At 42.1% G+C, this 25819-nt stretch overlaps 1 protein-coding gene across 1 annotated transcript in view; it reads right to left on the reverse strand.

Annotated features, from left to right (window-relative positions):
* The window catches only part of sgsm3 (small G protein signaling modulator 3), a 191309-nt gene that overhangs the window by 110394 nt on the left and 55096 nt on the right, over positions 1-25819 (reverse strand). Inside the window, exon 5 of the mRNA XM_043680029.2 lies at positions 6559-6764. Within this exon, the coding sequence (XP_043535964.2) occupies positions 6559-6764 (206 nt within the window). The remainder of the gene's footprint in view (positions 1-6558; positions 6765-25819) is intronic.

Consider the following 25819-nt stretch of genomic DNA (forward strand, 5'->3'; position numbering starts at 1 on the left):
AACAAGTCCACACCGACCCTCCAAAGAGCAACCCAACCACACTCATTCCCCTACATTTACCCCCTACACATAACACTATGAGCAATTTAGCATGGCCAATTCACCTAACCTGCACATTTTTGGACTGGAGGAAACCCAGCAGATACAGGGAGAACGTGCAAACTCCACACAGTCAGTTGCCTGAGGCGGGAATTGAACCCGGGTCTCTGGCGCTGTGAGGCAGCAGTGCTAACCACTGTGCCACCATGCTGCCCATTATTTCTATTACTTAAGTGAGTGTTTTTACATTACTTATGTAGATCTTTTGATCAACCTTAATATTTGATCAACCAGTACACCCCTGGTCTCATAGGAGCCGTTTAATAAAATGTTTGCTGTATTTAAAGATCCTATGTCCTTTTGAGGAAGGGAATTCCAAACACACACAACCCATTGGAGAAAAATGGTTCCTCAGCAGTGATACTTTACTTTGAAGCTATGATCCTTAGTTCTAGATTCACCCTCAAGAAAAAAACACATCCTTTCCATATCCATCTAATCAACTGTGCTCAGGATCCTTTACGTTTCAATTAAATCACCTCTAACTCTCCTAAACTTCAGAGGATACAGGCCGAGCCTATCTAGCCTTTCCTCATAAGACAATCTGCTTAGGCTAAGTATTCACCTAGTAAACCTCTTAACTGCTTCTCAACAGTTAGTAATTACATCCTTCTATAATTACAGTGACCAATACTGCACTCAGTACTCCAGCTGTGGACTCACCAATGCCCTGTATAACAGAAGAATAACCTCCCTTCTCTTGCATTCAAGTCCCCTCGCAATGAAACTTTGCATTCTATTAGCTTTTCTGATTACTTGCCATACCTGCACCTGCTATATCTTAACCACTAACCTTCTGTGGTTCATACACTCAGACACCCAGATCTCACTGCATCTCAGAACTCTGCAACTTCTCACCATATAGATAATATGCTTCTTTAATTCTTTCAGCCAAAGTAAACAATTTCACACTTTCCCATATTTGCCAAATATTTGCCCTGTCACCTAACCCATCTATATCCCTTTGTACGTTTCTCATGTCCTTTTCACAACTCACTTTCCTTCCCTTTGTGTAATCAGCAGATTTAGTAACCATACCTTCTGTTCCTTCATCCAAATAATTTATACAAATTTTAAAGTTGAGGCCTTACTGACCCTGTGGTTCACCATTCGTGACAGCCAACCATCCTGAAAAAGATCCATTTATTTGTACTCTCTGCTTCCTGATATACAGCCAATTTTCTACCCATGCTAATATCCCCCTACACCATGAACTTTTAATTTTCCACAATAACTTTTGATGTGGCATCTTATCAAACACATTCTGGAAAACTATGTATGATGCATCCATGGTTCACCTTTAACTATAGCACCAGTTTTGCTTTTCTATATCGATGATCTTCAAAGAATTCCATTAAGTTTCCCTTTGACAAAATCATGTTGGCTTTGCCTGATTACCTCAAACTTATCCAACTGCCTTGTTTAACATCTTTAATAATAGCTTCTAACATTTTCCCATGCATGACTGACGTTAAGCTAACTGGCCTGGACATTCTTACTTCCTGCCTCCCTTCCTTTTTTAAACAAAGGAGTTTCATTAGCTAGTCCTGTTAAAATATTTTAGGTTTCTTCTGAATTCCAATGAATATAATCCTAACTGATCCAGTCTCCCTTCATATGTCAGTCCTGCCATCCCAGGAAACAGTACAGAACATTCAGATAAGGAGGCAAAAGCTGCATACAATACTCCATGTGCAATCTCACCAAAACCCTGTACAATTGCAGCAAAACATCGCTTGCCATGAAGGCCAACATACTATTTGCGTTCTTCATCACCTGCTTCAGCTGCATCCTTACTTTCAGTGACTGGTGTACAAAATCATCCCAGTCTCACTGAATCTCCCTCTTTCCCAATCCATAACCATTCAGATAATAACCTGCCTTCCCGATTTTGTGTCTAAAGTGGATAACAGTTATTGACATTATTCTTCATTTGTCACATATCTGCCCACTCACTCAACATGTCCAAAACACACTGCAGCATCACTGCATCCCCATCACAGCTCAACCTCCCACCCAGTTTTGTGTCCACTGCAAACTTGGCGATGATCTCTGCGGTATACCCGACTAGTCACTGGTTGTCACGCGGAAATTGACCTACTTATTCCTACTCTTTGTTCCATGTCTGCCAACCAGTTCTTCCATCTATGTTAGTACACTATCCCCAATCACATGCATTTTTGCATGCCACTTTATTGTACGGGAGTCTCTGAAAGACCAAGTAAACCCCTTTTCAATGCTGTGAGTTACGTTCTCAAACAATTCCAGTAGATTTGTTAAGCATGATTTTCCTTTTGTAACTCCATGTTGACTCTGTCCAATCCTGTCCCACCAATGTCAGGCTATTGTTTCCTGTTTTCTCTTTATCTCCTTTTTTGAATAGCAGGGTTATGCCAGCTACCCTTCAATCCATAGGAACTGTCCCAGAGTCTACAACATCTTAAAAGATGACCACAAATGCACCCCCTATTTCCTCAAGTAATATGGGATGTAGCTTATCAAGCTCTGGTGATTTATCAATCTTTGATCCCATCAATTTCCCCAACACCATTTCCCCACCAATACTAATTTCCTTCAGTTCCTCCTTCTCACTCGACCATAAACTCCAATATTTTTGGCATTTGTGTCCTCCTTATTGAAGACACTGCCTATTTAATTGGTCTGCCGTCTCCTTGTTTCCCATTATAACTTGGCCTGCTTCTGACTCTACAGGACCTATATTTATCTTCACGAGTCTTTCTTTCACATACCTATAGAAGCTTTCACAATCAGTTTGTGTGTTTCTCATATACGTACTTTCATACTCTTATTTTCCCTCACTTAATTAATCCCTTTGTTCTCCTTTGCTGAAATATAAACTGCACCTAGTCCTGAGGTCTGCTGTTTTTGGAGCCATTTTTTATGCCCTTTCTTTGGATCTATCCTTACTTTCCCATGTAGGGCTATCTCCCCCGTTTAGTTTATGTGCCAAACGGAAATGAACAATTGCTGTCATTCATTCACATATTCTTTAAATGCTGCCACTGTCTATTCATTGTTGGCCCTTTAAGTAATATTCCTCAATTGATCACAGCCAGCTCATGCTGCATCAAATGTAGTTTCCTTTATTTAGATTCAGGACCCTAATGAAGGATTGCATATAATCAAAATAAAAGCACCACAGATGCTCGAAATCTAAAACAAGAACAACAATTGGTGGCAAAATCTGGCAGCATCTGAAGAGAGAGTGTCAATGTTTTGGGTCCACTGAGCCTTCTTCAGAACTGACAGCAGCTAGGAAAAGGTGATATATATGCTGAAGAAAGGGCTTGGGGGTGGGGCTGATAAAGGAGTCAGCGATAGATAGAGATAGAGTTCAGGATCAGAGAACAGCTGTTGGGCAGACAAAGGGACGGATGATAGTAAACTGGAGAGAAGGAAAAGCCGATAATAGGGATCATTAGTTGGTGAAAATAGGTTGGAAATTTCACTACAATGGGAAGACTAAAGCAGACTGAGTGAAACACCTATGTTGTGTCTACAAAAATGACCCCAAACTTACAATTGCCGAACGTATCAATTAGGTAAAAACAATGACTGCAGATGTTGGAATCCAGATTCTGGATCAGTGGTGCTGGAAGAGCACAGCAGTTCAGGCAGCATCTGACGAGCAGCGAAATCTACGTTTCGGGCAAAAGCCCTTCATCAGGAATAAAGGCAGTGAGCCTGAAGCATGGAGAGATAAGCTAGGGGAGGGTGGGGGTGGGGAGAGAATAGCATAGAGTAAGCAAATGTGGCTGTGATCCCGAGTTTGTTTCACGGCATGGTTGAAGAGCTTCAGGGCAAAGGAAATGACCTGGGAGTTGCAGTGGGAGAGGGACTCCCTGATTCTTGTAGAGAGAGGAGGAAAACTTCTTTAAGGCAGGCATCCTTGCAAGAGGATTCGCAGTAGATTTCGCTGCTCGTTGGATGCTGCCTGAACTGCTGTGCTCTTCCAGCACCACTGATCCAGAATCTGGTTTCCAGCATCTGCAGTCATTGTTTTTACCTCGTTGATTTTAACCCTACTGCGAATACACACACACACACACACACACACACACACACACACACACACACACACACACACACACACACACACACACACACACACACACGGAAGCGAGCTTGGGTCACTGGTGCTGTGAGGTAACAATGCTAACCGTTGAGCTACCATGCTGCCTATTACTGACCTTACAAAGTATAACCCCAAAATAACGACCTTACCAACTGCATGTGATACAAATAGTATAACATCACAGCAAGACGAGTAGGGCTGAGACTGAATATTCCACGATAAATGCTTTACCAGCTGACCCTTCACAGCTTAGTTACCATCTACAGACTAAAGTGTTACTGATGTAACATTTACTTAGAGTCATTGAGTTTTACAGCACAGAAAGATATCCTTTGGACCATTACATCTGTGCTTGTCATCAAGCATCCATCTATTTTAGTCACTTTTTCCAACACCTGGCTCGCAACCTTGCACAGTATGGTGCTTCATGTGCTCATACAATATTTTTAAATGTTGTGATGGTTCTCAGCTACACCGCCCTTTCAGGCAGTGAGTTCCAGAGACTCATCATCCTCTGGGTAGAAAAACTCTTTCTTAAATGTCCCTTAAACCTCCTGTCCTCTGCCTTAAATCTACGCTCTGGTTATTGATCCCTTGATTAAGGGAAATAGTTTCTTCCGATACACACCACTCAATTTTGTACACCTCAATCAGATAACTCCCTCCACGTTCTCTGCTCTAAGGAAAACAATTCCAACTTATCTATTCTCTCTTTATAGATGAAATACTGCCGCCCAGGCAACATACTTGCATAGAAACAAAAATAGTTCTGAATAAGGGTCACTGGACCTGAAACACTGACTTTTGATTTCTGTTGCCAGACCTACTGAATGTTGTTCAGCTATTTCAGGATTTGTGTCAGATTTTCAGCATATGCAGGTCTTTTTTTTTAAATACTTGCATAGATACAGCCACAATAATTGAGAGAGGTAGTGCTATCCAGGAAAGATGACCCTCATTTTGAATTCAACATTCAGACCATTGTACTGGGTGACTGCAAGATGCACACACATGGGACCCTGCAGCAAGATGCACACACATGGGACCCTGCAGCAAGATGCACACACATGGGACCCTGCAGCAAGATGCACACACATGGGACCCTGCAGCAAGATGCACACACATGGGACCCTGCAGCAAGATGCACACACATGGGACCCTGCAGCAAGATGCACACACATGGGACCCTGCAGCAAGATGCACACACATAGGACCCTGCAGCAAGATGCACACACATGGGACCCTGCAGCAAGATGCACACACATGGGACCCTGCAGCAAGATGCACACACATGGGACCCTGCAGCAACTGATGCTTACATAGAATGACCTCTGCTGCAACTATTACAATGGATAAGGATAATAGCAATATACCACAGTAATACCAGCTACATCAGATTTCTCTTCTGGCTCTCACTATTCTGAATTGAGATATATGACCATTGCTTCATCACTACTGTAGTTATTCTACAACTGCTTATCAATTGACAGTGGGAACACTATCTGCTCCACCCGCCCCTCTGACCTATCACCTCCATCCCCACCCCCATTCACCTATTGTACTCTTTGCTACCTTCCCCCACCCTCCTCTCTGACCTATCACCTCCATCCCCACCCCCGTTCACCTATTGTACTCTTTGCTACCTTCCCCCACCCTCCCCTCTGACCTATCACCTCCATCCCCACCCCCATTCACCTATTGTACTCTTTGCTACCTTCCCCCACCCTCCCCTCTGACCTATCACCTCCATCCCCACCCCCGTTCACCTATTGTACTCTTTGCTACCTTCCCCCACCCTCCCCTCTGACCTATCACCTCCATCCTCACCCCCATTCACCTATTGTACTCTCTGCTACCTTCTCCCCAGCACCCCCTCCCCATTTATCTCTCCACCCTGGAAGCTTCCTGCTTCTATTCCCGATGAAGGGCTTTTGCCCGAAATGTCGATTTTCCTGCTCCTCGGATGCTGCCTGACCTGCTGTGCTTTTCCAGCACCACTCTGATCTAAACTCTGATTTCCAGCATCTGCAGTCCTCACTTTTGCCATAGTGGGAACAGACTTAGCACAAGATTGACAGCAGTTTAAAGAACTTCTCAAGGCATGTAGCAATCAGCAAAAAAGATTACTTTGCCTACATCATCCAGAACCTGGGAATGTTTTTTTTAAGTTCTATTTGTGTTTCTTAAAATTCTGTTTGGAAGGTGGCATCGATGCTGCAATGAAAGTGTTGAATATTCCAGAGTGCAAGATTAGAAAAATTAAATCTGAGCATTTGTAAAAGATAGATTATAGACTCATCTGAATATATTTTTAAAAACAGATTGAGAAATTAAAACTTGGGCTCAGAACCCAAGCAAATGACCTGAGGTCTCAAGGAGTGTGGGATTCCTGCAAGGACCAGGGATCGCAATTTCTGAGAGCGTGGCAACACAACATCAATTTTATCCCATGTCAAATCACCAACATCGTGATTGTGCGTGAACTCGAGATGTGCCTGCCATCTCAACCGCTGCTGAGGATCTTCAGGGAGTGGGACTCCAACAATTCTCCTGTTTGGTTCAGCTCCATCTGTGAAAAATACAAGAAATACATCAGTACATGGAGCAAAACCTTGTTAACAGCATCAGTACATGCCACAAACACTTCAATTACTGATCTTAAATAAGCAAACCCTGTGAAAGTGAAATAAGTGCACACCATCAGCAAATATCATGTAAGCAATCCAACAAGTATTTGGTGAGTGTGGGAATTCAATGCAGAGGGACATAGAGATGCTTAGAGCTTTAGTGATAAATATATGGAGTGGAAATTTTTGACCTGAAGAGATAAAATGATAAATTAACTAATTACAACAGAACAGCATTACAATGAACAAAGTTGCTGTTAAATGGAACCCTTGGTTCAAACTTTCATATAGAGATGTGTTTCACCACAAGAATTGCCACTGTTTTTCTGGAAAAAAGTAGAGTTTCCACTGCAATACTGACCACATAGCAGTAACACCTACTGAAGTTAAGTTCGAAAATTTTAAATTGGGGTGGGGGCGATTTTCTCCCACAAAACCAGTTCAAACACCTTGGATGTAAACGTTTCTGAAGTAAATGGAAAAGCTGCAGAAGAGAGTCAGGAAAATTGTGAAAAGTGTCACCTTCAATATCAACGTTAGGTGCTGTACTGTAACATAGATGTGACTCATTATAGGGATCACCCATTAAAGATTAAGCTTACCCTTACTTGAGAAAATTGTTTGATTATTCACATGTATTACAGTACTTTTATAATAGAAAAGCTATCAAAATGAAAATGTCCTCTGCTTTTTTCTTTGTTATCCAATTTAAGTAGACCGGCAAATCTGGCTTTTTTTAAAAAATGAAATAAAAACCACTTGAGGCAAAGAAAAGGCCTCAAGGAAGCCTCTGCTTCCCTCCACTGATCGACATTCTGCTTTGAAATGGACATAGAACATAGAACATAGAACAATACAGCGCAGTACAGGCCCTTCGGCCCTCGATGTTGCGCCGATCCAAGCCCACCTAACCTACACTAGCCCACTATCCTCCATATGCCTATGAACTGGACATCTTCCTAACAGCTTAAACATGATGAATACTTAGTAGGATTTCTAAAGCTTCAACTCAGCTGGTGGTCTTAAAATTATTGACATTTTGACAAAACCTAAATAACAAATGTATATTATTCAATTACAAACCCATCAGGCATTTCAAAGGTTTGCAAGCATTCTTTGGAAGCTGGGCAGTTATGTTGCTGTCTTCTAACAAGGCTACCCTCTGTTCCAATATTCCTCTAGCACTCTATTATGGCTTACAACATGTACTGTTAACTCAACCACTGTATGAAAAGACAAATGTAAGAAGGCACATGTGGGTCATGTAAGCCATAGAGGTAAGTAGTTGGTTTTTAATTAGACCCAGAGAAAATTTCTGCTGCAATAACCATTAAAAAAACACAAATAAATTGGAGGCAGCCCAGAGGAGGTTCACTAGATTGACTCCAGGAGTTTGTCTTATGAAGAAAGATTGAGCAATTTAGGCCTATATTCTGCAGTTTAGAAGAATGAGAGGAGATCTTATTGAGGAATAGAAGATGCTATAGGGAATTGAAAAAGTAGACATTGAAAGGATGTTTTCTCCTGTGGAGCAATTAAAACGAGAGGTCATAATTTTGCTTAAAGGGTTAGCAGATTTAAAATAGAGATGAGGAGAAATTACTTCTCTCAAAGGTTAAGGAATTTGTGGAATTCACTGCCCCAGTTTGCGATGCATGCGGAGATACTCAGTAAATTTAAGAAGGAGATGATTTTTCATTAGGGACAGGTTGAAAGGTTACAGAGAATAAACAGGAAAGTGTGATCGAGACCATAATGAGATCAGCCATTACTATATTAAATGGCAGAGCAGGCTCAAAGGGTGGCTTCCTGCCACTCCTGATCCTGAGTCTTATGTTCTTACAAAAGTATGAGATTATTAACTGAGAAAGATGGGACAGCTGACACCTGTTGCCTGCAACTCCTGTTCCATGTGAAAACTCCAAGTTGCTTCATGTGTCCAGAGTTACTGTGTGCACAGGAAATACCTCCAGTTGCTCAAAATCAAGTTCAGGGTATCTGAGCTTTAGGCACAGCTCAAGTCACTGGGTGGCCTACAGGAGATCTAAAAATTCCTGAAATGCACAATCCAGGAGGTGGTCACTCTGCAGCAACAGAGACTTCAGAGTAACTGAAAAGAGCAAAAGCATGTCACAAATGGACAGGGTAAAAAAAGGCAGGAAAAGTGCAATATTCTGGGAGTGTGGCACATACTCTCAAATTGATTTTTAATGTTGAACATGGATCTGCTATCTTGAATCCTGCATAGTGCCTCCATGAGGGGAAATTTATTGGCAAGCCAACACAACCTACATTAGCAAAGCTTAGACATTATGGTACTGTGGTAATGTACCTACCTCTGGGCCAGGAGGTCCAGGTTCAAGTCCCACCTGCTCCAGAGGTGTGTCATAGCATATCTGAATAGGTTGATTAAAAATATCTACATCTGGGTGGGGAACATAGAAAGGATTAAGCTGACGAAACAACTACTGAGCAACAAGGTAACAAAATAATTAGTCAACCGCTTGTGAAGTACTGTGAACTTACATCAAAAATGTATTCAGTTCTTTGTTAACACAAGCAGTTCACCATTTCTTTGCTAATGTTATCAATTCTTTGTTGATGCAATCAGTGCTTACTTAAGGGCAAACCACTTCTTTGATGATACAAGGAAACTGCAAGTTATTTGTAAATGCAATGAGTTCTTTGTTATATTGGTGAGCCAACACCCTTAACCCAGCTATATAATTAACTTAATTGGTCGAACATGAAAAGTTCACTTTGGACTGCCTAAGGGGGCTCTCCCTGTGCACTTGTGCAATCAAAACCATAACTGAGACTCTGAAGTATGTTATTTTGAAATGTATGCCGAATACCAGGGTACAACCAAACAGGTCCAGAACATCTGATGGAGAAATTTGATGTCAGAACCATTGACTCAGACAGGAAAGGGTTGAGGTCTTGCAGCCAATACTTTAGGAACTTGGGAGAAAGTTAAAAATCAAAATCAGAATCAACATATTAACTCGTTACTTCCAGTACCTCGGGAAAAGTGGGATAAAACAGGTTAACTTATGGATGATAAAGTGGAGCAAGAGGATGATTTCAGATTTGGAGGACAATGGGGCTAGAGCTGGGGCAGAACATGGCTGGGTTGCATTCTAAAAAGCTGCAACTAATATCTTCACAGCAAGATTGACCAGAGCTGTCAGGCTAGATGTATCTTTAAAAGTTAATTCATGGACATTACTGGCATTGCTATCATCTGTTGCCCTTGAGGAGGTTGCAATAAGATGCCTTTTTGAATGGCTAAGTGGAGCTACACCCAGTGCTGTGAGGAAGGGAGGTTCCAGGATTTTGATTCCGAAGAGAATTCAAGCACGCAAAGATAAACAGCATGAGAATAATTAAATTGAAAGTAAAATAGTTTAGAAATAGGAAGAATCAGACAGGAGACAAATGCTGAGCAGTCCAGGTATTGTATAATTGCATCGCATCGAGTCTGGAAGGGGTCCTCACAGTAAGCATTGCCTTGAACCAGTCTGGGAAGAGAGTGTCTTTGCATTCAGCATCACAGTCATCTTGAAAGGGTGTCCTGCTTGTGACAAAATGAAACAAGGGTCTGTTCAGTTATCAGATCCTCTTGTTGCCACAATAAACATAAATACTTCCCTCCATGAGGAAGAAATGCCTTTGGTTTTGGCAAATGCAGGGAATGTCAAATTCCAATGTTTGTTTTTTCTTGATACACGGATTGTACAGAACCATTTTAGAACCGGTGAATGTAGTTAAAGTTCTTTTTATGAATATAGTATATATTTGCAATAAAAAAAGTGGCATCACAAGGAAAACTAGAGTGGTCTTACCTTATTGCAGGAATGGAGGTTCCAACTGAATGTTTACGACTAGATAAGGTCAGGTAAATATCGCTTTTGTAGCTTAGTTTGTAAGGATTTTTTTGTGGTTTATAGTTTCTGTAGTAACAAGGAACACACAATATGGGCCCCAAGAGAAATTACTGCTATTTATTATTAAGTATCTTCCAAAAGGTGAAAGTTGCATTTCTGAAAGTATTAAGTTATGGCAGGGGAAATCAAAGCTGTGTTGTGCTTCTCTTGCTTTATGTGGAAGGCCAGGCACATTTCCAGTACCTGGGTCTAGCATGTGTGCAGAAAGTATCTCCAGCTCCACTTGGGTTTCAGAGATAAAGCAGCAGCTGTGGAGCACCCACAAAACTGAGAGAATCATGAATAGCATGGATAGAGTAGTGGTCAAAGACTCCACAAGCAAAAGGATATGCGTGACCACTAGGCAGAGTAAGAGGACTAGGCAGGCAATGTAGGAATCCCATATGACTATTCCCCAGAAAAACAGCTGTACTGCTTTGGATAGTGCTGAGGGAATGATATCTCGGAGGAAAACAGCAACAGCCAAACTCATGGCACCATGGTCAGTTCTACTGCACAGGAGAGGAGCAATAAATGTGGAAAGTGACAGCAAACAAGGCTCCAGGATAAGACTATAAAAATTAGGCCAATCAACCCATCGAGTCTGCTCCATCATTTGACATACCTCTCAACCACATTCTCCTGCCTTCTCCCTTGTCCCCAATCATTGACTTGACTACACTCAATGGCTTGGTCTACACAGCCCTCTGCAGAAATGACTCCCACTGATTCACACTCGCTGACTGAAGGAATTCCTCCTCATTTCAGTTGTAAAGGGTCATCACTTTATTCTGAGGCTATCCAGTCCCTCCTATTAGTGGAAATATCTTTTCACATCCAGGCCCCACAGAGTTCTGAAAGTTTCAGTCAAATCCTCCCTTCATCCTTCTAAACTCCATTGAGTACAAAACCAGAATCATCGACCATTCCTCAATGACATGCCATTCATCCTAGGGATCATTATTGTAAACCTCCTCTGTACTCCCTCCAATACATGTGCATCCTTTCTCAAATACTGGACCCACAACTGCTCACAATATTCCAAATGCCTTGTGATCTTGAGCCTCACACAGCTTCAGCAGTACATTTCTGCTCTTGTACTCTAGCTCTCTTAAAGTGCATTGCATTTGCCTTCCTAACTGCCAACCAAAACTGCAAGTTAATTTCAGAGAATCCTGAAATAGGACTCCCAAGTCCCTTTGTGCTTCAAACTTCTAAATCCTTCTCCGTTCAGAAAATAGTCTATGCCACCTACCAAAGTGTGTAACCTCACACCTTCCCACTGTATTCCATCTGCCACTTCTTTGCACAATCTCTTTGCCTGTCCACGTTCTTCTGCAGCCTTCCTCCCCAATATTGCCTGCCCCTCCACCTATCTTTGTGATCTGCAAGCTTAGATTCTTTCATCCAGAACATTAATATACAATGTGAATAGTTGTGGTCGCAACACTGGCCCTTGCAGATCTCCACTGGTCACCAGCTTCCATCCTGTAAAAGATTCCTCTATTCTCACTCTCTACCTTCTACCAGTCAGCCAATTCGTTATCCCTGTCAGTACCTTGCCCCTATCACCATGGGCTCTTATCTTATTGAACAGCCTCTTGTGTGGCACGTTGTCAAAGGCCTTCTGGAAATCCAAATAGATCATGAACACTGGCTCTCCTTTACCTAACTTGCCCTTGCTAGAGTCAGAGTCTTAGAATCATATAGCACGGAAACTCGTCCATGCCAACCAAGTTTCCCACTAGTTTAGTCCCACTTGCCTGAACTTGGTCCATATCCCTCTAAACCTTTCCTATTCATGTACCTATTCAAAGCTCTTTTAAATGTTGTACCCGCATCTACCAAAGACTTCCAAAAGATTTGTGAAGTATGACACCCCTTGACAAAGCGTGCTGACTCAGTCCTATTTTACCATGCACTTCCAAGTACTCTGCAATCTCATCTTTAGTAATGGACTCTGATATCTTACCAACGACTGAGATCTGGTCAACCAGCCTGGCTTCCTGTCTTCTGCTTCCTTCCTTCTTAAACAGGGATATTAGATTAGCCATTTTCCAGCCTGGTGAGACCCTCCTTAACTCTAGTGATCCCTGATAGATCACCACCAATACCTCTTCAATCTCCTTAGTTATCTCCTTCAGAACTCTAGGTGCAGTCGATCTGGTCCAACTTCAGATCTTTCAGCTTCCCCAGCACCTTCCCCTTATTGATAGCCACTATGCTCAGCTCTGCCCCACTGACTCTCAAAGTTCTAGCATGATGCTGGTGTCTTCCACCGTGAAAATTGATGCAAAGTATTGCTTTAGTCCCTCCACTATTTCTTTTTTCCCTATTACTACTTCTCCAGCCTCATTTTCAGTGGTCCAATGTACACTCTTGCCTTTTTCTTACCTTTTGGATACTAAAAAAAACTCGCAATCTTCTTTTATATTACTAGATTGCTTACTCTCATATCTGGTCTTGCACCCTTTTCTCCCATCCCCATTGCTTTTTAGTTATCCTCTGCTTCCCAATTATCCGGCTTCCCACTAATTTTCACCACATTTTGTGCTTCCTCTTTTGCTTTTATACTGTCCCTGCCATCCCTTGTCAGCCATGGCTGCCTTATCTACCCCTTAGTATGTTGCTTCTTCCTTGGGATGAATTGTCTCCAGAAACATCTGTCATTGCTGCTCCACTGACTTCCCCGCTCGGTTCCCCTTCCAATCAACTCTGACCAGCTCCACCCTCATGTCTTTGTGGTTACTTTTACTCAATTATAATACTATTACATCTGATTTCAACTCCTTCCCTTCAAACTGCGGGGTGGATTCTTTAACAGTATAGTCACTGACCCTAGGTGTTCCTTCACCCAAACCTCCCTAACCAAATCTGCCTTATTACACATCATAACTTTCAGAACTGTCTGTCCCCAAGTGGGCTCTACCAAAAGCTGTTCCTGAAAAAATAGCTGTTCTTTGCTTGAGATCCGCAACTATCTACTTTTCCCAATCCACCTACCTATTGAAGTTCCCATGCTTATTGTAATAATACCTTCCCTACATGCTTTTTCTATCTCCTGATTTATTTTCATCCCCACATCCTGACTACTGTTAGGAGGCTCATACACAACTCCCATCAGGCTGTTTATCCTTTGCTCTTCATCAAATTGCCCACACAAATTCGACGCCTTCTGATTCTATATCTCTTCTTGCTATCTTTTACTTTCATTTTATACGAAGACAACAACGCAGTCCTCTCTGCTCAGTTGCCAGTCCTTTCAATAAGTATTTTCTCGAATATTTAGTTCCTAGCCTCGATGCCGTTGCAACCACATTCCTGTGATACTCACATCATACCCGCCAATTTTAATTTACACAACAAGCTCATTTACCTTGTTTTGTGTATTGCACAGATTTGAGTACAACAACCTCAATCTTGCATTGACTGTCCCCTTCTCGTAATTGTCATCTGGTCATAATTAGATTAGATAACTTACTGTGTGGAAACAGGCCCTTCGGCCCAACAAGTCCACACCGACCCGCCGAAGCGTAACCCACCCATTCCCCTACATTTACCTAACACTACGGGCAATTTAGCATGGTCAATTCACCTGACCTGCACATCTTTGGACTGTGGGAGGAAACCGGAGCACCCGGAGGAAACCCACGCAGACACGGGGAGAATGTGCAAACTCCACACAGTCAGTCGCCTGAGTTGGGAATTGAACCTGTTGTCTCTGGTGCTGTGAGGCAGCAGTGCTAACCACTGTGCCACCGTGCCTGAAGTTAGACACATACTCTGTATCCTATTACTTGTTCTGGAAACTTTAGTAACTCAGCTGAGCCCTCCATTCGTTTTTTTCCATGCAATTGAACCCACTTCCCCTTCATTTATGTTAAAGCCCTATCCACAGCCCTAATTGTGAGACTCTGGTCCCAGCATGATTCAGCTGCAGCCGGTCCCATCGGAACAGCTCCCTCCTTCCCCAGTATAGGCACCAATGTCCCATGATTTCAAACCCATTTCTCCCGCACCAATCTTTGAGTCATGTATATCTTTAGTCTAGTTGACCCTATACCAATTTGATCACGGCCCAGGTAGTAATCAGAGATTACCACCTTCTTGGCTCCGCTTTTCAATTTGCCTCGAGTTGCTCATGTTTCCTCAACAGGATTACATTCCTCTTTCTAACTATATCGTTGGTATCTATCGTTTTTTTTCCCTACTGCTGTTATGGACTAAGTCAGACCACACAAAACATTCCTAAGCAGACTGCTCAGACCATAACTTTGCAATTTCTTTAGATAAGTGTACAGTGAAAATTACCCAGAGTACATTAGCTAGGTTGACTATTACATTTTTAAAGCAGACAAAAAATTATTTACAAAATTATACAATGAAACACAAAGAGCAAAATAAAGAACCCCTACAAAACTCAACCTATCCAACTAGACACAATTATGCTGTTCCGAATATACACAGCAGTCCTAATAAGCAAACCCCCTTTAAAAACCGGTATAAATGGAACACATGCTCAGGTTGAAGTTGAAAGGCAGAGAGAGAACGAGAGAGAGAGAGAGTTTCCACACAGCTCCCTGTTGAACTTCTAATCAGTTCTAGACTGAATTAAAACTGCTCAGCTGGAGAGCTGACCACTCCCCTTTAGCCTGAAGTCTCATCTGTTTATACATGAACAAAAGGCCTCTCAAAATCGGGCGGCACGGTGGCACAGTGGTTAGCACTGCTGCCTCACAGCACCAGAGACCCGGGTTCATTTCCAGCCTCAGGCGACTGACTGTGTGGAGTTTGCACGTTCTCCCCGTGTCTGCGTGGGTTTCCTCCGGGTGCTCCGGTTTCCTCCCACAGTCCAAAGATGTGCAGGTCAGGTGAATTGGCCATGATAAATTGCCTGTAGTGTTAGGTAAGGGGTAAACGTAGGGGTATGGGTGGGTTGCGCTTCGGCGGGGCGGTGTAGACTTGTTGGGCCGAAGGGCCTGTTTCCACACAGTAAGTAATCTAATCTAATCTAAAAAAAATCCTTTTTATCCCTGTACCAAACCAGACCGATCGAAGCCCGGCCTGGTTTATTGCCCCTCTGAAAATAAAATCAAGGACAGAGTCTCATTGAGACAAGGAACAGCTTTTAGGGAAAAAAAAGGGACTAGCTTTGTGACATCACTCCAAGGTTGTCTGTAGCCCAGATGAGTTATCTTGAATGCTGGCATCAGATAGATAACACAGCCTTCAAGATTTTTGATCCTTGCTACAGAGAACATTGTCTATTCCCTTCTCTATACTAACCCCTGATTACAATTACATTTCATCTTTTCTCCCTCCTCTTCAATAGCTCTGGTCAGTTTTCTCATCCCCCTATAGCCCTCCTCTTATTTACACAGGGAGCAAGAATCCCAAACCTGTTAGACAAGCTCAAGGATTGAGGCTCTTTCAACACTAGTTTCTGGATTGCTCTATTTGCCTTGCTAGTCATCTCACACAGACCAAATTTGACATAGTTAATTTAAGGGGTGCGACTACCTCTGAAAAGCAGCATGCAAATCGCTTTTCAATTGAAACACAGACTCCAGCTCATCACCTCTGAGCCAGTCACCTCAAGTAACCAACACTTATGTTCACTATAAACGAAAGGGGGTCCACCAGCTCCAACATCATGCATTTACAACATACTGCCTAGCCCAGCATCTTTATCTTAATTACTTAGACCGTAATTTGATTTTTAAAAAATTCTTACTGGTTTCATAGTTTGTAGCCTGTAAATATTTCTCCTATTTACCTTGAAGCTGAAAATAACTTATTGTAGATAGTCAAATTAGTAGCTATTACCAACCCACAAACTTATAGTTTACCTGTGATGTCACCCTTTTGTACTGGGCCCTGATTCTTGATTTCAATTTATCTTGGGGCTGTGACTCACTCTGTGATCTCTCCTTCCTGACTGTGTGAAGCTTCCTGATGAACTTGGGAGAATTTCATTGCTCTTTACTTGTGGAATATCTTCTGATATTGAGTTGGCTTTGTTCAGGATATGCTATCTTCTGTTATCCTTTGTTACCTCATTACTCACAAATGAGTCTGTCAATAGCTTAGTTTAAAAACTGACCTCTTGTTCATGATGCCATTCATGTATATCTTTCCTGCTCAGACCACATGGCGAAAGGGCATGTGATGGTATGCAGCCTTCATGGTACAAGGGTGAAGGACGTCTCAGAGCTGCAACAAGATCCTGCAGGAGGAGGGTGAACAGCCAGTGGACATTGTACACATCTGTACCAATGACACAGGTAAAGGATAAGGTCCTAAAAGCAGAATATAGGAGTTGGGAAGCTGAAAAGTAGGATCTTAAAAAGGTAGAGATCTCATACTTCCTACCAGAGCCACTTGCCAGAAATAGCAGGATGTATTGGATGAACATGTGGCTCAGAGATGGTGTGAGGGGGAGAGTTTCAGATTCCTAGTGCTTTAAAACCTGTTCTGGAAGAGATGGGGCCAGTACAAACTGGATAGGTTACACCTGGGCAGCATCGAGAGTGATGCCCCAGGGGGAGTTTTTACCCAAATGGTTGGGATGGTTTGAACTAAACTGGCAGGGAGATGGGAATTTATGCAAGAAATCAGAGGAAGAGGAATCAAGAGCAAAAGGCACAAAGGGGAAAAAAAAGAAGTGATGAGCAGAGGAATCAAAGGCCAGATTCAAACAAGACTACAGTAAAAAAAAATGGGAATGGGATAGGAACATTAAAAAGACAAGCATTAAGGCTTTGTGCCTGACAATGCAGAACATTTGAAATAATGTGAATAAACTAATCATGCAAACAGATGCAAACAGATATGATATAGTTGGGATTGCGGAGTTATGGCTGCAGGTTGACCAGGGATGGGAACTGAATCAGGGGTATTCAGTATTTAGGAACGACAGACGAAAAGGAAAAGATGGTGGAGTTACATTCCTGGTTAGAGGATATAAACACAATATTAAACAAAGATATTAGCTCAGACAATGTAGAATCGGAGTGGGGAGAATTGAGAAATACTAAGGGGCAAAAAACATTTGCAAGGGTGATATAGAGTCCACCAAATAGTTGTGATGATGGTAAACTAGGAAATCAGAGATGTAGAGGTAAACAAACAGCTATAATCATTGGGTTACTTTAATCTGCATATAGACTGGGTAAATCAAATTAGTGAGGAGAAAGTGAGGTCTGCAGATGCTGGAGATCAGAGCTGGAAATGTGTTGCTGGAAAAGCACAGGTCAGGCTAGTCCAATACTGTCGAGAAGGAATTCCTGCAATGTTGGTTTTCTGGACCAATTAGAGAACAGGCCACCTTCAATTAGCTGGGTGGTTGAAAGTGAAAAGGAGGGTATTAGGTTACAGAAGGATATTAATGGATTGGTCAGATGGACAGATCAGTGACAAATGGAAGTGAACTCTGATAAATATGAGGTGATGTACTTTGGAACTCAATGAATGGTAAGACACGAGAGAGCTCAAAGGAGGAAAGCTGCCAATCCACAGATTCCCTAAAGTGGCAAGACGGCTTAAAAGGATCATTAAGGAAGAATGTGGGATGTTTGCCTTGATGTAGCACTGATTATAAGAGCAGGGAGACCATGTTGGAGCTGTACAAAACTTTTGTTAGGACATAACTGGAATACTGTGTGTAGTTCTGGTCACCACACTAGAGAAAGGATGTGATTGCCTTGGAGGGAGTGCAACGGAGATTCACCAGGAGGAAGTATTTCATTGAACAGAGGCTGGTTAAGCTAGGGTTGTTCCTTTGCTGTCTGTTCGATTACCTTAAGCGACAGTTGACATGCACACCATTATTTCTCTCATCTTCTGATCAGAAAAGAAAAAAAATGAAGGGGGTTGCAGTATTGATCAAATGTGGAAATTTGGTTTTAGACAGACATTGGTGAAAGTCTAAACCACTGCATTGTTTTCAATCCCACATTATCAGCAACCCAGTATTCACCGCTGTATGACTTGATGTGCTACTACTTTTCTAAGTCTGAATACTTAAAATTCATGCCATAAATGTAACTGCTTAAAAATTGGACTATGACCTCTGGAGTGTTTTGTAAGAAGTGTTTGGGTGTATATGGCAGCGTGGCAATGACATCAGTAAGATAGACAATAAATGCTGGTCCATCCATCAATACACACATCTCATGAACAAATAAAACAACATAGTGATGAAGAATCAATGTAACTGAGGGCATTGACTATAAATGTTACACTTAAATGCTTTTAAACTTTTATTTATTGTTTGACAACATTTATTTGTCTTAGCCACTATACTCTGATGAAGAGAAGTAGGGTTCCTGTCTCCCCTTACCCTCCGTTTCAGCATAAACCACAAATTCAATAAACATGTCAGGACTGTTGTCAAGAATGATGAGACTGCAAAACAAAACACCAAGTAGTGTAATTGTGCTTGTGTGTATTCCAAGAGAAGTTAGGGAATTACGTGAGGGGGAAAGGAATAGGAGACTTTAATTTTATGAGGTGAAGCCAAAAAAGACCATGACAATACCAACAAGTCTCTCTGGCTAAGTAGCCTGTTTCACTGTTGTAAATTAGATGTTTTTTTAATGTCATTAAGATGATGTGGTAGAGAGATCAATGACAGTCTACTTATTGGAATTAATTCAGGGTCAACTGTTCCACCCATTGGAACTTTGGGATCTCTGTTGTAAAGCAATCCAGTTAATCCCATTCCCATGCTCTCTCCCCAGGGCCCTATATCTTTTCCTTCTTCACAAATTTATCTCTGGTTAGACTAAAAGTGGAAGAGTACAGAACAAGTAAAACAAAATAAAGCCTAGCAGTTAGTTGCCAATCATCAGTAGCTTGTGCATTCTTTATACCAATGCCTCTACCCATCACAATCAGCACTCTCCTCCCATACAATGTAAATTTGGCTTTTCCTTGAAATTGGTATCCTTGTGAATTGTCCTGACCAGCAAGATGGAAAGCTTTGACAGCAATACTTAAAAACAAGTTAGTTACAAAAAACCTTTGATGAAACACTACTTAGACCTCATCTGGAGTATTATGCTCAATATTTGGCACCATATTTGGAGAAAGATGTTAAGGCCTTGGAAACGTTAGGAAGAAAATGGTACCAATGATGACAGACTTGGTTATGTGGAGAAACTGAAGTTGTTAATAAAAAAGGATATGTGTACTTTTCCTAACTACCTGCCATCCCAAAGTGCCTTACAGCTGGGGTGTGTAAAGTGAGGCACTGTAGTAAACATAGAACATAGAACATAGAACAATACAGCGCAGTACAGGCCCTTTGGCCCTCGATGTTGCGCCGATCCAAGCCCACCTAACCTATACTAACCCACTATCCTCCATATACCTATCCAATGCCCGCTTAAATGCCCATAAAGAGGGAGAGTCCATCACTGCTACTGGCAGGGCATTCCATGAACTTACAACTCGCTGAGTGAAGAACCTACCCCTAACTTCAGTCCTATATCTACCCCCCCTTAATTTAAAGCTATGCCCCCTTGTAATACCCGACTCCATACGCGGGAAAAGGTTCACACTGTCAACCCTATCTAACCCCCTAATCATCTTGTACACCTCAATCAAGTCACCCCTAAACCTTCTTTTCTCTAATGAAAACAGCCCCAAGTGTCTCAGTCTTTCCTCATACGATCTTCCTTCCATACCAGGCAACATCCTGGTAAACCTCCTCTGCACCCGTTCCAGTGCCTCCACATCCTTCCTATAGTATGGCGACCAAAACTGCACACAATATTCCAGATGCGGCCGCACCAGAGTCCTATACAACTGCATCATGACCTCAGGACTCCGGAACTCAATTCCTCTACCAATAAAAGCCAGTACGCCATATGCCTTCCTCACCGCACTATTTACCTGGGTGGCAACTTTCAGAGATCTGTGTACATGGACACCAAGATCCCTCTGCTCATCCACACTACCAAGTATCCGACCATTAGCCCAGTACCCCATCTTTTTGTTATTCTTCCCAAAGTGAATCACCTCACACTTAGCTACATTGAACTCCATTTGCCACCTTTCTGCCCAGCTCTGCAGCTTCTCTATATCCTGCTGTAACCTGCCACATGCTTCCTCACTGTCAACAACTCCTCCGACTTTCGTATCATCCGCAAACTTGCTCACCCAACCTTCTAACCCCTCTTCCAGGTCATTTATAAAAATGACAAACAGCAATGGTCCCAAAACAGATCCTTGCGGAACATCGCTAGTGACGGCACTCCATGAAGAAACTTTGCCATCAACTACAACCCTCTGTCTTCTTCCATCCAGCCAATTCCTAATCCAAACCTCCAACTCACCCTCAACGTAGCAGTCAAATTCCTCACAAGAATCCACTAAGAGCTGTGTGATCAAGACCACATAATCTGTCTTTTTGACGTTGATTGAGGAATAAATATTAAGCCAGGACACTAGGGATAACTTCTCTGCCAGTCTTCACAGGATGGTTTACATCCACCAGAGGCAGGTGGTGCCTCAATTAAATGCCTCATCCGAAGGATAGAATAATAAAATCTCTACAGTATGGAAGCAGGCCATTCAGTCCATCAAGTCCACATCGACTCTCCGAAGAGCAGCCTGCGCAGACCACACTTTACCCTATCCCTGTAACCTTGCATTTTCCACAGCTAATCTACTTAGCCTATAAATCCCTGAACACTATGGGCAATTTTGCATGGCCAATCCACCTAATCTGAACATCTTTAGACTGTGGGAGGAAACCAATGTAGACACAGAGAGAATGTGCAAACTCCACAGACAGTCACCCAAGGGTGAAAATGAACTTGGATGCATGGCTCTACAAGGCAATAAGCTAACCATTGAGACACTGTGCCACCCCAGATTGCACCTTCAAAACTGCAATGATCCCTCAATGTTGCTCCCGAGCGTCAGCCTTCATTTTTGTTAGCAAACCATGGAGGGAACTTGAATTTGAGAGGACTTATAAGGTCTGCGAGTCTGACTCAAGGATGGAAGCTGCTAGCTTCCACTTTTACTGGGCTTGCAGGTTCCCTAGAATTAAGAGAATACTTAAAAAAAAACTATTCAAATCATGAAGATTTGGAGAGAGTAAACAAAGATAAACCTTTGTTTTTAATTGAAGAGGTTCAGTAATTAATTAAGGTTTATAGTAATTGGCAAAAGAATCAAAAATCACATGCAGAATTTTTTTTCCAGATAATGAGTTGTTCTGACCTGGAATATATTGCCTGTACTCAAGAGAAAAATTATTCTGGAGAATTTTACAGGCAATGGGGAAAGGCAGGAAAGTAGGATTATTTGGAAAACTCTACCAAGCAACTGGTCCAGGCAAGACAGATCTCATTACTACTTCCAATGTTGTATTATTCTGAGACTGTATGATCTAGGCTCAGGGAAGGGCCTCAGTTCAAGACCAGCATATTCCTCTGAGGATGAAATTAAAAATAGCAAGATCTGGGAACCTTCGATGACAAGAGATATTGAAAGTTTAGCCAACAAAAAAAAAAGACAAGGCCCTTGAGGAATTTAAAGGAAGTTGAAATAATTCAAACAAGAAATTAGGAGGTGCGAAAAGGGCCCTGGGCATGTAAAATTAAGGACAATCCCAAGGAATTTTATGCATATATTAGGTGCAAGGGGGTAACAAAGGAAAAGGCAGATTCACTCAAGGACAGAGGCAGGAATTTATGCATGGAAGCACAGGCGGGAGGGAACATTCTTAACAAATACTTTACCAAGGAGGAAGGAAAGAATAGGGGAGGCATGTTGATTTTGAGGAGGAGTTGGTACTGGGTTCTTGAAAGACTTGAATGTAGGTAAATCCCCAGGGCCTAATGTGATCAATCCCAGGATACTGAAGGAAACAGAAGGAGATTGCTGGGGCCTTGACAGTCATTTTTATATCCTCTTTAGCCACATGCAAGACCTCACAAGACTGGAGAATAGACAATATTGTTCCTTTGCCCAATAAGGGCAACAGGGATAATTCAGGATAATCTAGCCTGGTAGGCCTCACATCAGTAATTAGAATCAGGATTTATTCACATTTGGAGAAGAATGAACTTATTAAAGATAGACAGCATGGATTTATGTTGGAAAGCTGACTTCTCACAAACTTGATTGAGTTTTTGAGAAAGTGAAGAAGAGTGATGAGGATAGCGCAGTGGATGTTATCTACATGGACTTTACTAAAACATCTGACAAGGTTCCTCATGGTCAGCTAGTTAAAAAGATTGAGTCAGGTGCATCTATGCTGAGTTGGGAAGTTGGGAAGAATGGACTTGTGCATGGAGGACAAAAAGTAGTTGCGGAGGGATGTTTTTCTGACTGGAGATTGGTCACCATTGATTTTCTGAAAGAATTAGTGACTTTTTTAAAATTACGAATAAACATGGATGAAAATGTAAAAATTAAAAGAACTGCAGATGCTGTCAATCAGAAACAAAAACAAAAATTGCTGGAAAAGCTCAGCAGATCTAGCAGCATCATGAATCGAGTGACGCTTCCTCAGAATGTGTGCACGCGTGTACGTAAATGTAAGATTTGATGTGGTCAAATGTAAGGCCTGATTTGTAAGAATGCACACAACACAAAATTTGTGGAGTTGGAAATGGAGTTTAATCAGAACAAGTAAAGGTCATTCTGTTTTGTCGACACAAATTCACTAATGTGATTGATGAATTGGGGATGCGGTTTCCACAGCACAAACTATTAAAACGCATGCTGGCTGTAACACAATTACACCGCCAACACTTTAAGCGCTGTTTCTCAAGCGCAATTTTTCTATAATGCAGGATTGTAGAACAATGCAACTATCACATTATGAAAGAACTGATTGTATGGGGTGATGCACTTTTGTTAGGTCAAATGCAAGAGCAAAATATATAGTACATGGCAGAACCCTTAGGTGCATTGATATACAGAGGGATCTTGGGTTCCAAGTTCATAGCTCCCTGAAAGTGGCAAAACAAGTGGATAGGCAGTAAAGAAGGTGTACAGCATGCTTACCTTCATTAGTCAGGATGCTGCGTATAAAAGTTGGCAAATCATGTTGTAACATTTGGATAGTGCGTGCAATTCTGCTTCCTACAATATAAGAAGGATGTGAAGCTTTGCAGCAGGTGCAAAAGCATTTTACAGGATGGTGCCTGGATTGGAGTGTGTTAGTATAAGGAGAGTTTGGACAAAACTTGGATTGCTTCCGCTACAGCAGAGGCTGAGGGACAACCTGATAGAAATATGTAAAATTATGACAGGCATGGATAGGGTGGATTGTCAGAGTCTTTCCCCTCCCCCCCCCCCCCCCCCCCCCACAAGATGGAAATGTCAAATACTAAAGGGCAGAGGACTAAAGTGAGAGGAGTAAAGTTTAAGGGAGATGTGTGAGGAAAGTTCTTTAATACAGAAGCTGGCAAGTGCCTGCTACATGATATTGGGGAGGTGATAGAAACGGATACTTCAGCAAAGTTTAAGAGACAATGAACACACTGGAAATAGGGGAAAACCAACAATGTGCAGGCAGGTGGGATTGGTTTATAAAAGCATCATGATCAGAACAGTCATGGTGGGTCGAGGGGCCGTACTGTTCTGTGTTCTAAGTTTGAGTTTTTTGGTTTTGATTAATAATCTGCAGATTTTCTGTGCCTGAAGTTAGTAATTTATTTGCAAGTATTTCTGTAACCATGATTTCTTTTAAAATATTTTTTGAAGTCTCACACAGGTTTTTGTGCACCACTAATGGATTTTAGTATATTTTAGAGATTGCCTTGTAACCAGTAAGATAAATAATGGGGCATCAATGCTTGTTCAAGGTTTCAGGAACTAGTCTTGTTGCAAGCTGGTTGAGACAGAAAGACTTTGGTTTCAGTTTTGCTTCGTGTGTTGAGTAGTCCTGTGAAGTTCTTAAATGGAGATGGTTGTATAGACCAGTGTTTTTGGAGAAGGGAAGGATATAATGAACGTAGAGTGACAAGTTAAGTGTTAGCCCCAGTCCACAGAGTTAGGATCAAACCCTAAAGAGGCTACTTACAGTTGAGTACACTTGAGCTCAGGTGTATAATAACTCCAAAGGAGAAACTATCCACGTGTGCGGGCCGAGAGACAGGGTGCACATGCGCACCTGCGATGGGGGCAACAGGCAGGGCGCATGGGGGCAGGGGTGAGAGGCAGGGAACATGGGGCAATTTGTGAACGCGAATGAAAGAGAGTTTAGGACGTTTTGATAAAGGTATCCAAAGCTTACAGCCCATACAATTGAAGGCACAGTTGCTGAAAAACAGGATGAAAGTAGTAAAGGGTTCTGACAGCAGAACGCTCAGACAGTCATGAGGGTCAAGAACAATGCAGAGAGGAAGTGTGAGGCCTTTTTTTAAATTCGCTCATGGGAAGTGGACATCATTGGCTGGCCAGCATTTTATGGCTCCTCTCTAGTTGCCTTTGAGAAGACGGTGCCTTGAACTGCTGCAGTCCACCTGCTGTAGGCTGGCCCACAATGCCTTTAGGAGAGAGTTCCAGCATATTGACATAGCAACAGTGAAGGAACACTGGCAAATTTCCAACTCAGGATGGTAAGTGGCTTGGAGGGAAACTTGCAGATGGCAGTGTTCTCATGTATCCGCTACTCTTAACCTTCTAGATGGAAATTGTTGTGGGTATTGAAGGCCTTGTCTGTGGATCTTTGGTGAATTTCTGCAGTGCATCTTGTAGACAGTAACACTGCTATTAAGCTTCAGGGGTGGAGGGAGTGAATACTTTGCACTAGATGATGTCAAGCTTCTTGAGTGCTGTTTGGAGCACACTCATCCAGACAAGTAAGAAGCATTCCATCGCACTTTTTTAAAGCCATTTTAGTGTTATAGGAGACAAGTAAATGTGCAGCTGATGGCACTGTAGAGTGGAGGATTAGACTAGTTTTTGAAGGGGTTCAGCAGATAAAAAAGCAAAGGTGGCAGGAGATTGTGTTTTACTAACTCAAAGGAAACTGACATAAGCAGCATAATCAGTGCTTTCAAATTTAGTGCACTTGTTGGAGGAAGTGGTGCACGGAAATG

Source organism: Chiloscyllium plagiosum, unplaced genomic scaffold, assembly GCF_037043375.1.
Source record: "Chiloscyllium plagiosum isolate Xiang-an unplaced genomic scaffold, Cpla_swu_hap1 HiC_scaffold_33, whole genome shotgun sequence".
NCBI lineage: Eukaryota > Metazoa > Chordata > Chondrichthyes > Orectolobiformes > Hemiscylliidae > Chiloscyllium > Chiloscyllium plagiosum.